Consider the following 16735-nt stretch of genomic DNA (forward strand, 5'->3'; position numbering starts at 1 on the left):
TGATGCACTCTATTTTTTTGTTTTTGTTTTTGTTTTTCTCAGTACAAGTTTGGCATTTTTGTAATATCAATTTTCTCTACCTTCTTTATTGTATTATTTTTCTGAATTCTCATGAAAAGTGTGTGTGTTTTTAAATGAATAATGTTAAAATCTAACTAGTTAATTATTTTTTAAAAATTTAAAATAAAATTTTTAAAAATATTCTTTTTTAAGTGTTTGAGAATATTCCATACCAAAAAAATAATTAGTCGTCCCTAAACAATAACAGGTAGCTGAACTCACATAAAATTGAATAGAGGAAGTAACTTTTATGATGTGCATAGATGAGAATTAGTATTGAATCTTGAAGCAATTATTTATTTGATAAATTAATGTCTTCTGCGATATAGACTTGAGTGAATTAATTGAAAGCGATTGCAATTTTCTTTTTTATTTAATCTCAGGACTTATTAGCTTGATTATAAACGTCAGTACAGTTACACTACGTACCATTGATATTAATGATAAGCATATGTTTATGTAAAACAAGACCAGATCGAACTACATAATTTTAAAAAATTTAGGTGTTGATATATAGGCCGATTAGTTAATTGTCGATTATTATATTCACAAAAGAAAAAATATTGCTTAATTGCTCGATTCATACTCTTTTAATAGACATTTTTTCATCTATTTCCCTTAATATCGTCTTTGATTCCTAAACAATGTAAAACTTGTTTGTGAATGTTCCTTTAATGTTTAATTAAACTCGTCTTCTTGATATGATAATTATAAGTAGGGAAAATAATTGTTTTCATCCATCTAGCAAGGTCTTCTAAGAATCAACGCCCGAGACTTAAGTTAGGATGAAAAGTTGAGGTGTGTGGTTTAAAATGATTTTAAAAAGATATTTCTCTAACTTTTTTAAGAGAAGTTATTTGAGGAAAATAAATTTATTTGAAAAATATTTGAGCCAATCAAATATCAAAAAATTGAAAAATATTTTCCTTCACACCAAACACACTCAAAATATTTAACGTTCTCTTCCATCCATGTATCTAATTTTCACATTCTCTTAGGTACATATAAAGTACTTTTTACTGGGCTACCTGGGAGATTAGAAACTTTAGTAGGAGTATATTAATTTGCGATTTGGCCTTTTGATGATTTACTCAAAATAATAACAATAACAATATGCACAATAAATAATAGATCTCATAAATAAAGTCCGAAATCTAATTATTCATGATGAATGGACAAAATTAAACTTTTATCATATTAAAATGTAAATAAATTCATCTTTAAAAGTATATCATCGTGGAAAAACCTTATAAGACATCTGTTTTAGCCATTCATTTTTTTAATTGAAATTTATATAAAAAAAGTTGCTTTAATTTATAAAAATACACGTGTCCTGTGAAATATATAAGAAAAAACAAAAAGACATGCAGTTAGTTACAGAAATGAATCCTTAATTGTCATTTGATCACACAAGGAACTTTTTTTTTAAAATAGTTATTGCCGACTTCAGGGGATGAGTTTTTAGGTTTCACGCTATTGAAACAATAATATGTCATGCTTGCATCATTATATTTTGGTTCTATATATTATTGTGATTGATATGCTAAAATGTAGGTAAAAATAAACTATAAAAATATCAATACAAAGTTATTTCTATATGTAAAATTACCATATGAAAAACTCTTTTGTTGTGGGTTTTAGGAATTCAGACTAAATTAAGATTATTTTTTCATGTTTATAATTAGAATAGACAAAAGATTCCATTATTGATAAATATTAGATCAATAAAACCTTATTTAACACATTAACTACAAAATTAAAATACAATTCAATATTTATAAGTTGATTGGTGTTCCCACAAAAACCCTTACAAAATTGGATCTCCTTATTTTCCTGAATGGAGATAAAAAGGAAAGAAAAAGTAAAAACAATGTTTTTAAATTATGTTAAACTGAACAAAAAAATGACCTACATTAATAGTTTAATTTTAAAATGTTTTTTGATGTTAATAGTTTGATTCAAAAATAAATTTATTAGGTCAAAAATACCTTTTTGCTAATAAATGTATCATATTTTAAAAATTAATTCAAGCAAGTTATCACTATTCAAGCAAATTTAAAAAATGATTCCACACTTATAAAATATATTTGACCATTAAAAATACACAGCTAAAAGGAAAAACATTGAGAAAAGAAAATAAAAATTTGAGTATAGCCATAATTTTTTATTTTTTTAAATAAAAAAGAATAAAAAATATTGTGTATATAAAGAAATGTTGCTTTGATGCATAAAAACGACGTGTGTCATGTATAAGAAATAAATAAGACAAAAGACATGCAGTCAGATACAAAAATAAATCTTTATCATTTGACTAGAGTGGAATAACTCTTTCAAATAAGTTATTGTCGACTTCAGCTGACAACTATTGACGTGTAGTTTTTCTTATTTTATATCAACAATATTCAATATAATTTTACAAGTATATAATATACTAATAAATCATTGTAACTTCTCATTATGTCGTAATTAGACTATAAATTTCCTTTTGAGTTATTTTCTTGTTATAGACTTTTTTTTAGTGATTTACTTACCTTTAAATATATTTGTTTGGTTATGTTTAACAAAAACATTTTTTTTGCAAGTAAACTTAGCGGACTTGAGAAAATTCACGTAATTTTCGCATTAATTTAACTAATTAAAGTATAACTACCATTAGTCAATCATTAAATAATCATATTTCCAGTATGAACGTTTGGTAACTATTTAACATGGCTACTTGCATCATCATATTTTATATTTATATATTATTGTAATTGATATGCAAAGAAAAAAAAAAGTATCTAATTGTAATTAAACTATAAACATATCAATACAAATTAGTGTGTTAATTTCACAACATTTTTATTTTTGTGGCTTAGGAATTCTGACTAACTAAAGATTATGTAGTCATGTTTATAATAGATAATAAGTAATGAATTCCCTTTCTATTAGCATGTCGTTAGCTTTTTAACAAGTCCTATTATACTTAATCCTACAGTTTTATTTCTAAAAATCAATTTATTCTGTTGGCTATTGCATTATTTCTAAAAAAAAAAAAAAGGTCAATATCAAACAAGTACAACTAATTTATGTTAGAGTATTATAATATTAGAGGCGAAGTCATGATTAAAAGGTTCTAAATTTTAGGACAGAAGAAAAAAATATTAAAAAGCATGCTTTCAATTTAAAGGAAATGAAAAACATTTTCACCACTCTTTCTTACCACTGAGTTGTCTATCAATTTTATTAGGGATTCACAAGTTAATGTACATATAATTTATTATTTTTTCTATTATGAATACAGAGTCCACGAAAAAGCTTGTGGGTTCATCCGAACCAACAAGTCCCCACCTAACTCCGCCTCTATATGATGTAATAGTAAGCTCTTGGTCGTAATACACACATACATAACTAAAACGATATAATCTACATATACCGATCATATAACGACAAGATAAAACAACATATATACTTTATTAAACTGAAATAACGGTCATATTTATCGTATATATAGTATGTAATTTACGGCGCAAACTTAATTAACGATTATACTTGTCGTACATATAACACGTGATTATTTATGCATAGATAAAATTTTAAGTCACTTTTCAATTAAATTAATACAGCTTAATGAAAAAAAGAATTTATTTTATGAATATTATTTTTAATATCAAAGGTAACTAGAAAAAAAATATTAAAAAATTATGCGCAGTTGGTTCATGTAGAGCGAGTCTATGTGGGGCGAGATGGAGCGGATTGAAAATAAAAAAAAAGTGTTATGCGGGGCAGGGTAGATTAAAAATCTTACAGGCTAAGCTCAACCCGCCCCGCTCTATCCTGTCCCGCCTCATCGTCATCCCTACTTATATTCTTGGGCAGAGTAAAAATAGAAAAATAAATAGAAAAGTGTAAAAAAATATCCTAGAATTATGTTAAATTGAACAAATATGCACTTCATTAATTGTTTAGTTTAAAATATCCTTTCTACAAGTAATTTAATTCAAAAACAAGTTTATTATTACTTAATTGGGTTAAAAAAATATTTTTTTTTTGCTAATATATATATTTATTTATTTATTCACAATACTCTTTAACCTATTGCATTTTGGATTTTTTCACAAATTTTTATCAAGAAAAAAAAATGTTATACCAAGAAAAAGGACATTTTGATCTAATTAAGTAATACTAAGAATATATTTGGAGTGAACTATTATGGAAACCATTTTATTTAATTTTTCATATTATTTAAAGACATTTTGATGATTTTTCTAAGAAAAAAAAAGGACAAATAACCAAAGGAATTTTTTAGCTATCCTTTTTTTTTTTAAAGGAGGAGGGTGTGGCATGTAATAAAATAAAAGAAGACAATCGGATATGTAATTTCACAAGAGCAGAAAAATACAAATATGTATGTATTACTCTCCACGTAACATGATAATGTCTTTTATTTCAAAATAATTTTATTTATATTTTCCAAATAACTCATAAATCACCCTTCAGAGTCATGTATATAAACCACTCTCCTTCTTCCTTCTCTATTCACTCATTCTTCTCTTTCCGCAAAAAAAAAAATAATTCTTAAGAGATGTTTATATAAACTAATTTCCGTCAACCCTCTTTGTTCACTCATTCTTTTCTTCGCATAAAAAAGTTACTTTGATTTTTCAGATGACTCCACAAAAAAATAATAGGGCAATAGTCCATTTAGACGATGACGATGATGATGAGGTGCATTTTCAGGGTGAGTGGAATCCCAATCAGGGGAGAAGTATGTGGCTCCGATCTTTTAATACTGCTGAGGAAGCTTACGATACCGCAACAAGCAAGTTTCCACCAGTATCTAAGGATTACCTTCAAACCACCACAAGAGATTTTCTTTGCAAAATTAATCACAACAACGTCATGAGTGATCATATCCTTCCGAATCAAACCAGAAATATGGCATCATCTTCTAGATCAAGCAGCGGTGCGGTGAGTTTTCCATTGTTCCATCAAAATCCTAATGAGTTTCGTCGTTTTAAGACAGTTACAGGAACTTCTGTTGTTATGTCAACGACATGCGATAAGGATTTATTGGAGACTTTAATGAAAACTGGAGTAATACTGCCGGATCAGGGGATGACCAGACCAAAGGAGACTCTAGATTTCATGGGTGTCGACCGCGTTCAGCGTCGAACCGCTAATGCTGAGCCTCCAAATCTTGAGCTCAGCCTTGCACCACCAGAAAGCATGTGATCCGATGCCTCCATTGTTATAGAAGGTGAAAGTCTGGTTTGTATAAGGAAAAATAAATTCTACCTTTTATTAAAATGTTTTTGTAAATAGGAATGTGGTATGTTGTAACCATTTCAATATTTGTATCTGTATCTTTTATAATACTACTTTAGAAAATTTCCGTAGTCCTCATTTTATTTTTCTGGCGCTGTTAGATGAATTTTTATTTGGTTATTTGATCGGAAACGGAAAACACACGAAAGAACCTTGTGGATTGAGAGAAGCTGTTTTGTCTTTCAATTTCAGATAAAGTAGCAAATTAACACGTACTATATTACATGGGATTTTGTCATACTATACCAAGTAATTTTTTTATCTTTTGACTTCTCATGAAAAATGTATTTTTAATAGGACAACTTTGAAATATAGCAAATAAAAAATTTATATTTGTATTCTATAACAAAGTTTGCATAATTACGCTCCATAGCAAACATAGAAACTGTTATAATTCGCTATACATATACAGTTGAAGCAAATTGTATAAAACAAGAAAGAGAAAGACACTTGGGCGGAGAATTGTATAAAAACGAAGTGTATAAAACGAATGGTATTATTATAAGTCTATAGAACGATTATATACAATTTGAATTTGTATAAAATGGGAAAGAGAGAAAGACAAAAGAGACTTGACAAGGAATATACAATTGAATCGAATTGTATAAAACGAGAAAGAGAGAAATTAGATACAATTTGAAAATTGTATAAAACGAGAAAGAGAGAAAGGCAAAAGAAACTGGGTAGGGGAGTATTTTTATTGTACAATTATATGTGTATAGGATGAAAATATATGTACTTGCATGTGTATATACAATTTTCTCACGCTTTATACAAACAAAAACGCAATTTATAAATTTCGCTTCTGTTTGTATAAGTGAGAAAGGCAAGGGTGGCGAGCGAGATTTGGGAGAGTGGCGAGCGAGATCTGGAAGAGGGGAACAAAAATATATGTATTTATATAATTTTCTCTGTTTTATACAATTAGGAACAATTTTTATACACTTGTGTTTGTATAAAAAGTGAGGAAGCTAGCGAGAGATTAGAGGAGAGTGGCGAGCGAGATATTTGGGAGAGAGGCGCCTGACAATTTTTTGCAAAACATTTTCTATGGAGCACAACTAAATCAAACCCTAGCTACTCCATTTATTTTAGATTATTAATTTACTATTATATACAATTTTCCCTTTTTAATATGAGTGAATGATGTGATATTCTTCTCTAAATTTATATCAATATAATGTATTCTTTTTAAAAGCCCATGTTCATGGGTATTTAAAATTCAATAAATGTTAAAAAGAGAAGGTTTCAAACAAAAATGCAATGAAGAATAACATAAAATGAGAATGAAAATCCTGTGTGGAAGATAAAAAAGGAAGAGATAATTTTTTTCCCTTAACATATAATATTTGTATTATATAAATCACTCTTCATATTCCCTATTTTTATATACAATTTTTTCTTTTTCTTTTTTCAAATGAAAAAATAACAGCAATGTGGCTGCGGTGGCAATGATCGTACCACCAAACAAGGTGCGATATAAAGGTGTGAGAAAGAAATCGTGAAAACGTATGAAGCTGAGATTACAAACTCCATCCATAAGGTACTTTCAAAAATCAAAAGAAGTTGCATGGGCCTGTGATACATCAGCAAGGATGTATCACGACCCTGAGCCCAAACTTAATTTTCCGCCGAAAAATGAGGATAATATCGAAAAATGCTAATAATTTAGAAACTTAATTATGTCTACTTCAATGTATAATTTGTTCTGTCTTTTGTTATTCTATTATATAGAATTGTGTTTTGATGAATTTTTATGGTCTTTTGGAGGTTGTTATTTGTCTTTTAGTTTTATCTTAAGATAGTAAACTTTTAATTATTTTATTGAATTTTAGATTATCAAAAAAAAATTAATAGTCATATAGTTAATCAAACAAACAACTATTGAAGTCTACTCAGTTCTTTTAATAAAAAGAAGAAGAAGAAGAAAATCACGTCTTTTAATTATAAATATCATTTTGCAACTCAAACAAATAAGTAAACAAGAAGGTGACACCATCTAGTAGAACAAATGCAATGGAAATGGAATCCTCAAAATTGAATTAGGAAATTCATAAAACATAGTCTACTAGAATACTAGTGCATAGTCAAAATATTTTATTATAAAAAAATATTACTTCACAAATATCGATAGGGTTGGTCTGTTGGCCAATACAAATTAATTAAAAAATATAATATAATATTAAAATTTAAAATTAAAGAGAGTCAAAACTCGATATAATTAGGTTAATATTTCTATTTAGATATTTATACTTTTACTTGGAAAAAAAAGTTAATAAATATAATAAAAATAATTTTATTTGTGGATTTGATTAAAATGTAGTAACATTAACATCATGCAATATTTTAAATACCCATGTTCCTAGGTATTTAAAATTCAATAAATATTAAAGAAATATTTATTTAATTCTAATTTGTAACTAAACTAAAATTTCCTTTTTTAGTGATTCACTTTCCTTTGAGCTTTGAGTATTATTGATTGATTATAAATTAATAACTAATAAAAAGTATTTTTTTGATAAGTATACATAGTGGATTTTAAGAGAATTTTTCTAGTTAAAATTCACGTAATCTTAATTTTTAGCAAACTGATAAAAGTATTAACTACATATATTGTTAGTCAATAATTCAATTAAAAAAATTCAAATGTAATTAATAATTAGTTGATCAAATTAAATGTATCCCTTTGACAAACGTCTATATAAATCTTTCTTTCTCTTTTTTTTCTTACTCACTAAGTCTTCTCTAAATAAAACCTAATATAGTGTGGCCATCACCACAACATCCACCACCGCCGCCCTCACCTACACTTTGGGTACACTCCCTAGTGAAGTGGTCAAACTCGCCACACTATAAAAACACCCATTTCTTTCTCCACCACCTCCTCCGCCATCATAACCGCCGCCTCCATCGTATCCACCTCCATACCCACTATTTATATTATTGTATCCACGCATATCACCTCGTCCACCACCGTAGCCACCAACTTGGTCATCTTTGTCACTGCAGCCACCGGATCATCAAGAGACCGATGCTCTATAGCCTAATTCCCAAAGTCAATCACGTACTCTATAGCCTCACCATCAGTCATGCTACAAAAACATCCAGATCTGATTCCTGATTGATGAACAAAGAGATTATTCAAGCCATCATTAACGATTGATTGATGATGGCAATCTCTTTGTTCATCAATTCGAAATCAAATCTGGAAATTTTCAGAGCCTGACTAATGGTGAGGCTATCAAATACGAGATTGACTCCAACATTGATAATCGTTCCAAGGTTGTTAATGTTACTGGGTTTCATGGAGCATTTGTCTCTTGAGGATGTGGTGACCGTGTGGTAGAGATGGCCGAGATAGCGGTTATAGTGGCTACGGTGGTGGTCAAGGTAATAGTCGTAGATACAGTGGTGGATACAGTGGCTACAAAGGTGGATACGTTGGAGGAAGCTGTTGTTTTCAGTGTGTTGAGTCTTGTCACTTTGCTAGGAATTGTACCCGAAGTGAAAGGGTTGGCGGCGGAGGTGGTAGATACTCAAATGGTGGTGGTTGTGGTGGTGATGGTCACATTATGTTAATCAATGATATTAATTAAAACGCTATATTAATTAATGATATTATTCTTGAAGTTCTAAAACTTTAGAAGATTTATGGATAAAGACTCTTGAAAGTAAATTTTGTTTAGATTGTATTTAATTTATAACATATTCACTATTACTTGATGAATTTTTTCTATATTTCATGATTATTTATATTAATACCAGACTATTAGTGTTGTGCTATATTTTAGTAGTACTACTACAATGGTATATCCCTTTTTATTTAATTTTTCAATTCAATTTATTCTAACTATTATTCCGTCATTACTCGAACAATGACAAAATAATTTCCTATCAATTGGTCTCAACAAGTTGCATAGTTTTCTTTGCACAACTTATAAAAGTACATATATAGTCTTAATTAGTTGATTGACAAATGTAAAAATATATTAGGCATTGGATATAAATTTTAGAGATATCAAATTTTTTTTAAAAAAAATTGAATCATGATTTGAAGATTTCATTATTTAGCTCTCTTAAAAAAATTAATTTACCTATATGTTGGGAATAAGATTGATTTGACAGGCTCTTGAAGGAATATAAGTAATTGCCTTCTATATATGTTGTTGTCTTTGAACTGTTTTTTGAATCTCCTTATTTAATTGATTTGAGTAAACATTTTTTTTAAATAGTATGAAGGACAAATAGCAATAAAAATAAGGATATTTATTTCCCTTTACTTGTTGAGGACAAGTCAGGTTGGAAAAATAGAAAAAGATAACAAAACATGCAATTCTATAATGTCAATCATGCATTAAAAGATTTTAAAAAATGTGAATATACTATGATTCTGACCTATCAAATAAAAATATAAAAATGTCGCTTAATTAAGAGTGTATTTTGCGTTAATACTTTTTGAATCAAAGTACATATATGGTCAAGATACTCTATTATTAAAAAATATTATTTGTAATTTTACCAAATCTATTTTTTTTTATGTATAATTTACATAAATCTCATAGTGTAAAATTTAAATTACTTCCTATCCCTACTTTTTTCTATTTTACAAAAATCTCTTAAAATATAAGTTATCCGGATACATAATTGGTTGTCCGGATACAATAATTGTGATACATTATAAATATAGTTGTTGCGCTTAAAAAGGAAAACAAATCATAAAATCATATTAAAATTCCATAATTTATGGTATTCAGTTCCTCTTTAATGTCAATCACAGAAACTAAATCCTAAAATAACAAATCTATTCAAAATCCCTTTTCATCTTTGCCCTTATTTCAACAAAGAAATTTTCAAGTAGGATTCAAAATTTTTGTTGAAAATTTGACAAGATACACGATTACTATTTTGATTTTGACTGACACTCTCAAAGGGAGAAAAAATCAAAAATCGTAGCTTTTGGGTTCTTCGAATTCTACATAAATCTCACTATGATTGACGATCAGGTCTGAAATTCTTTGACAACTTTCTTTGTATCTTTATTTTTGTGTTGGTGGTTGTTTGCCAGTGTGATGGCAGATCTCAAATATGAAGGCATTTGATAGTTATTATTTTATAATTATCTTGGGCAAAATTAGTTATGCTTATTTGCCATAACTTCGATTTTTGAGTTAAAAGATTGATATCAAAAAGTATCCAACACATATTTGTATGCTTTAATAATTGTTTTGTCATTCATGAATTTGTATATTGACCGATAAGTCATGATACGTTACTGGCTAGAACTTGATACATTAAAATTTTGACGGATATATTGTGGGTTGAAAGATCTGCGAGTTGATGTGTGTTGTTAATAAAAAGTATCACATATGTGCATTTCTTTTTTTTTTTTTTGAATTTGTATAAGCATATATAAATCGTGATACACTACTGATTTCAACTTGATTCAATTCTAGTTTGATGTGTATGTAATGGATTTTCTAGATGTGAGTCAGTGTGTTGTTACTATAACGTATTAGATACATATAAAATTTATTTGTTTTATATATCAATATATGAATTTCTTTATCAATATATGAAGGTATGTATCAATATATAAATTATCATGTATCTGGAGTAAGTTTTCATTAGGCTATCGTGTACTTTAAAATGAGTTGATTGATATGTGATGTCTCCCTAACTTTCAAGTGTGCGAGATGGCGGAAGTCGTGGACAAGAAGGTCACAGTTGATGAACTTGTGCTTTTTTTCGAAAGAAGATTGACAAACTTTTTTTAGAATACTATTGTTTTTTCGATACATTATTTTGAAATTATAGATTTTCAATTTTTTGTTTTTTTCATACCTTGATAGAACATTACAATTAATTATCAGGTGAAATTCTGATACAACAAATTGAAATGTTAATATTTTAAACTTTGTGCTTATTTTTGTAACAAATTGTGTTTCATATATACTTCTATTTAAAATAATGTATCATTAGGTATTTGATAATAATGTACGAGAGATTGTGTTTGTGGAGATGGTACCACTTAATAAGAATTAAATATATTTTTATATAATGTATCATGTTCTAGTTGAAATGGTGTATCCTATACAATAGGGTTGTAAAAAAGTAGTATATAAAATTAAATAAAGTGTATCATTAAATGTATCACAATAATTAAGAATTAATTTATCAATAGATACATGAATGAATTAGCAAGTAACTACAGTGAATTATTCAATGTATCAGCATAAATTAATACGCAACTAACTGGAAATAAGTTATCAAGTTACATAATTGAATTAACAGTCAAGTTATAATTAAATTACATTGGTTAGGTGTTAAAATGTATTAGTAGTTAACTAAAACTAATTAGAAGAAATAACATAGTGTATTTATATGCATTTATGAATCTAATACTTAATTTTATTTGAATATCCATACTATAAATAATATCTAATAATAATGAAAGTTAAAGTTAAAATAAATGATTTTTTAGAAAAACACTCTAAAACATGAGTATAAATATCTTAAAACAATAAAAACAAAAAATTCTAAAACTAGAGTTAGTGTATCTAAAAACAACAACATTATAAGAAAAAATATCTAAAAATTCATAAATAATCTCTATTCAACATTAACCAAATCGTCTTGAGCTAGTGCTATGAATTGACTCTTAGGTCTTAGTTGATACTTAATGATAATAAATAGTAGTTGATATTTAATATCAAATGATATTGTATACAATCTGGCAGATACTCGCATCTGCTATAAAATGTAACATCATATATTTATAATATGATATTAACGTATCATCTGTTCAACTATTTAGACTATGATACATTGTTCTGCAGTTTATAGCCATAATATTATTTGAACTTTAGCCTTTGATACATTGACCATAAATATCAATTAATGTACTAAATTCAGGGTTTTATTTATAACAAACTGACATTTGTTTGAATCTGATACAAAATGTTACATATAGCAAGTATATAGTATTTTAATTGTGTATCAGATGTAGATACTCACTTTAACTTGATAAAGTGTAAATGTATTTATTTGAGTATTGTTGATTAATTATAAATAAATAATTAATTAAAAGTATTTTTTTATAAGTAAACATAGTAGATCTTAAGAGAATTTTTCTAGTCAAAATTCACGTAATCTTAGTTTTTAGCAAACTAGTAAAAGATTTAACTATATATATTGTTAGTCAATAATTCAATTTAAAAAATTCAAATGTAATTAATAATTAGTTGACCAAATTAAATGTATCCGTTTGAGACATGTCTATATAAATCTTTCTTTCTCTTTTTTTTCTTACTCACTAAGTCTTCTCTAAATAAAACCTAATATAGTGTGGCCACCACCACAACATCCACCACCGCCGCCCTCACCTACACTTTGGGTACACTCCCTAGTGAAGTGGTCAAACTCGCCACACTATAAAAACACTCATTTCTTTCTCCACCACCTCTTCCGCAATCATAACCGCTGCCTCCATCGTATCCACCTCCATACCCACTATTTATAGCATTGTATCCACGAATACTACCTCGGCCACCACCGTAGCCACCAACTTGGTCATCTCTGTCACTGCAGCCACCAGATCATCAAGAGACCGATGCTCTATAGCCTAATTCCCAGAGTCAATCACGTACTCTATAGACTCACCATCAGTCATGCTACAAAAACATCCAGATCTGATTCCTGATTGATGAACAAAGAGATTATTCAAGCCATCATTAACGATTGATTGATGATGACAATCTCTTAATTTGTTCATCAATTAGAAATCAAATCTGGAAATTTTCAGAGCCTGACTAATGGTGAGGCTGTCAAATACGAAATTGACTCCAACATTGATAATCGTTCCAAGGTTGTTAATGTTATTGGGTTTCATGGAGCATTTGTCTCTTGAGGATGTGGTGACCGTGTGGTAGAGGTGGTCGAGATAGTGGTTATAGTGGTTACGGTGGTGGTCAAGGTAATAGTCGTAGATACAGTGGTGGATACAGTGGCTACAATGGTGGATACGTTGGGGGAAGCGGTTGTTTTCAGTGTGTCGAGTCTGGCACTTTGCTAGGAATTGTACCCGAAGTAAAAGGGTTGGCGGCGGAGGTGGTAGATACTCAAATGGTGGTGGTGGTGGTGGTGATGGTCACATTAGGTTAATCAATGATATTAATTAACACGCTATATTAATTAATGATATTATTCTTGAAATTCTAAAACTTTAGAAGATTTATGGGTAAAGACTCTTGAAAGTAAATTTTGTTTAGATTGTATTTGATTTTTAACATATTCACTATTATTTGATGAATTTTTTCTATATTTGATGATTATTTATATCAATACTAGATTATTAGTGTTGCGCAATATTTTAGTAGTACTACTACAATGGTATATCCCTTTTTATTTGATTTTTCAATTCAATTTATTCTAACTATTATTCCGTCACTACTCGAACAATGACAAAGTAATTTCCTATCAATTGGTTGACAAGCTGCATAGTTTTCTTTGCACAACTTATAAAAGTACATATATAGTCTTAATTAGTTGATTGACAAATGTAAAAATATATTTGGCACTGGATATAAATTTTAGAAATATCATATTTCTAACAAAAGTTAAATCATGATTTGAAGATTTCTTAACTCTCTTAAAAAAATTGATTTACCTATATGTTGGGGATAAGATTGATTTGACAGGCTCTTGAAGGAATATAAGTAATTGCCTTCTATGTATGTTATCGCCTTGAAACTGTTTTTTGAATCTCCTTATATTATTGATTTGAGTAAATTTTTTTTTTTTAAATAGTACGAAAGACAAATAGCAATAAAATTAAGGATATTTATTTCCCTTTACTTGTTGAGGACAGATCGGGCATGTCAGGTTGAAAAAATAGAAAAAGATAACAAAACATGCAATTCTATAATGTCAATCATGCATTAAAAAAATTAAAAAAAATGTGAATATACGATCATTTAAACCTATCAAAATAAAATAATAAAAGTATCGCTTAATTAAGAGTGTATTTTGCGATAAAATTTTTTGAATCAAAGTACATATATAGTCAATAAAAAATATTACTTGTAATTTTACCAAACCTAATTTTTTTTTTAACAAAACCTTATTTTGTTTTAATGTATCAAATACAAAATGCAAATGAAATTCAATATTTGTAAATGCATTAGTGTTTTCCCAAAAAATCTTTAAAACTCTTTTTTCAATCTCCTTATTTTATTAATTTATTAATAACTTGAGTAAACATTTAAATACGAGAAGGAAAAAATTATGTATTCTATCCATTTATTTGAGTAGGGTGGGTGGGGCGTTGTCCGTTGGGAAAATAGAAAAAGATACTTAATAAAACATACAATTTTATTATGCCAGTTTATTAAGAGATAAATTAAATTAAATGTGTATAGATCATTTACACCTATAAAAATAAAATATAAAAACATTGTTTAACTAAGAATTTATTTGTTTCGAGGGATGATTTTTATTTTTTTGAAAAATAAGTCAATTTAGTATTTATCACCTATTTTTTATTTGGCAAATAAACTGAGAAAAATCAGCCCAAAATATTTACAGGTAACCTAACGAGTAATGAGGTTGGAATGAGATTTATTATTCCTACTATTTTATTTATCAATAATTTTATTTTCAAGCAACTTATATTTACAACCTATTTTACTAAAACAACTCAAATGCCTTGTAAATTCATTACTAGAGCAATTGTATTCCTCCGCAAAACGACTATATGAACCAGTCTTTTATTTAACTCACAAAGTCTCTATATATACAAAATATTCCTTTTATATTTTCAGATAGAATTCATCCAATATTCTCCAAATGGCAGAGAGAGAAACAGTGTTACAACTACGACGACAACGATTGTAATCCTAAATCCCAACTTAAATCTTCAATGTCAAATGAGGATATCTAGAAAATTCTAATATAAATAATGAGAATTACCCTATTTAAGATGATAATCGTTACTTTATTTCTAGTTTCTTAGTTCCTTATCTTTTTCCTCCTTTCTCGTTCTCTCCATATATCTCCCTCTATCTCAGCCATGACAATGATGTTAGGATTTATTGATGTATGGAAACTATGAAGGTTACATTATATAAGTCAGTTTGCTTTGTTTGAATTTTATTATAAGTAATACATATAACTTTCTGCTTAATTCTCTGTAATAGTTCTAGTTTGAAAGTTGGTATTAATTTTAGAAATTCTATTATGGATCATGCGTACTTAAACTATTATTGCAGCACAACCTTATGTTTAATCGTAACAAAAGGAGTTCTAAACACTTCAATATTTGTCAAAGTTTGTTAGCATAAAAGATAAACATTAGGTGTGCGTGTATGATTATATACCATGTTTAAGCTAGTTAATTAGCTTAATATTTCTATTTTGGCTAAGATGATGGTTTAAATGTGACCCTATTGATTCTTGACAAGTTGTTGAAGTAGTAAATGATTCTTTGTTTGTGGATCTCGCTCCCTAGAAACTCCATCCTAACATAAATAAATTACGAATTGAGAGGAAGAGACAGACATTCCTTTCTCTATTCATGTTAAATAATTTTGGCGTATCACTAATATTTTTTTTATTTATTCTTATCTACCTACTACTTCTCATGCTTTAGTTTTGATAGAAGTTTTCAATCTCCTCTTAATGGGTCTTCTTTGCTTCTACAAATAAAAAATTCATTCGGCTTCAGTTCACTTTCAACAAAAATAAAAAAACCATTATAAAATATCGTTTCAATCATCCATTTCAAAGTTTTCTAATATTTAGCTTTGATACATATTTTTTATATCTTCACACTTAGCCTAATTAATTAATCAAATCCGGCCTATTAATCATTTCAATAGATCTTAAAAAATGCTTTATATCTTCTCTTTAGATGAGTTAAACCCTTATCTAAAATCTTATGTACATTAAGATGGAGTTAATTTCAGACATTATTTAACCATATTAGGTGCCCTAATTAGATGTTGAATCTTTAAGTTATTTAATTGATTTAGGAATCACCAATATATTGTATATTATTTGACCCGATTAAAATGGGGTAAAACACTTTATTGGATAAATTTTTATCTAGTTCCATTGTTCAATTAGGGAGCCAGAAGATGAGGGTGTCATGTGTAATTATTGTTTCTTAATTATGTATTGATTAAATAAATCAGAAGTAGGATATAATTCGTTGAACACAAGACTAGTTGGTTCAGTGGTTTAGTATACTCAAAATCTACCTTAATGTTTCAAATTTTATGTGATTCAATCACATTGACCTACATCTTTAACTAAAAGATGAGCATATCAATTGATACCACAAATACAAAGAAAGTAACCCCCCCCCACCCAC

The 16735-nt window shown here is 28.1% G+C and overlaps 1 protein-coding gene across 1 annotated transcript in view; it reads left to right on the plus strand.

The window, feature by feature from the left end:
• Positions 1-8715: 8715 nt before the first annotated feature.
• LOC107010077 (cold shock protein 2-like) overlaps positions 8716-16735 on the plus strand; it is a 9455-nt gene continuing 1435 nt past the window's right edge. Inside the window, exons 1-3 of the mRNA XM_015209342.1 lie at positions 8716-8931; positions 13169-13248; positions 13296-13476. Of these exons, the coding sequence (XP_015064828.1) occupies positions 8716-8931; positions 13169-13248; positions 13296-13476 (477 nt within the window). The remainder of the gene's footprint in view (positions 8932-13168; positions 13249-13295; positions 13477-16735) is intronic.

This window comes from Solanum pennellii, chromosome 2 (assembly GCF_001406875.1).
Source record: "Solanum pennellii chromosome 2, SPENNV200".
Classification (NCBI taxonomy): domain Eukaryota; kingdom Viridiplantae; phylum Streptophyta; class Magnoliopsida; order Solanales; family Solanaceae; genus Solanum; species Solanum pennellii.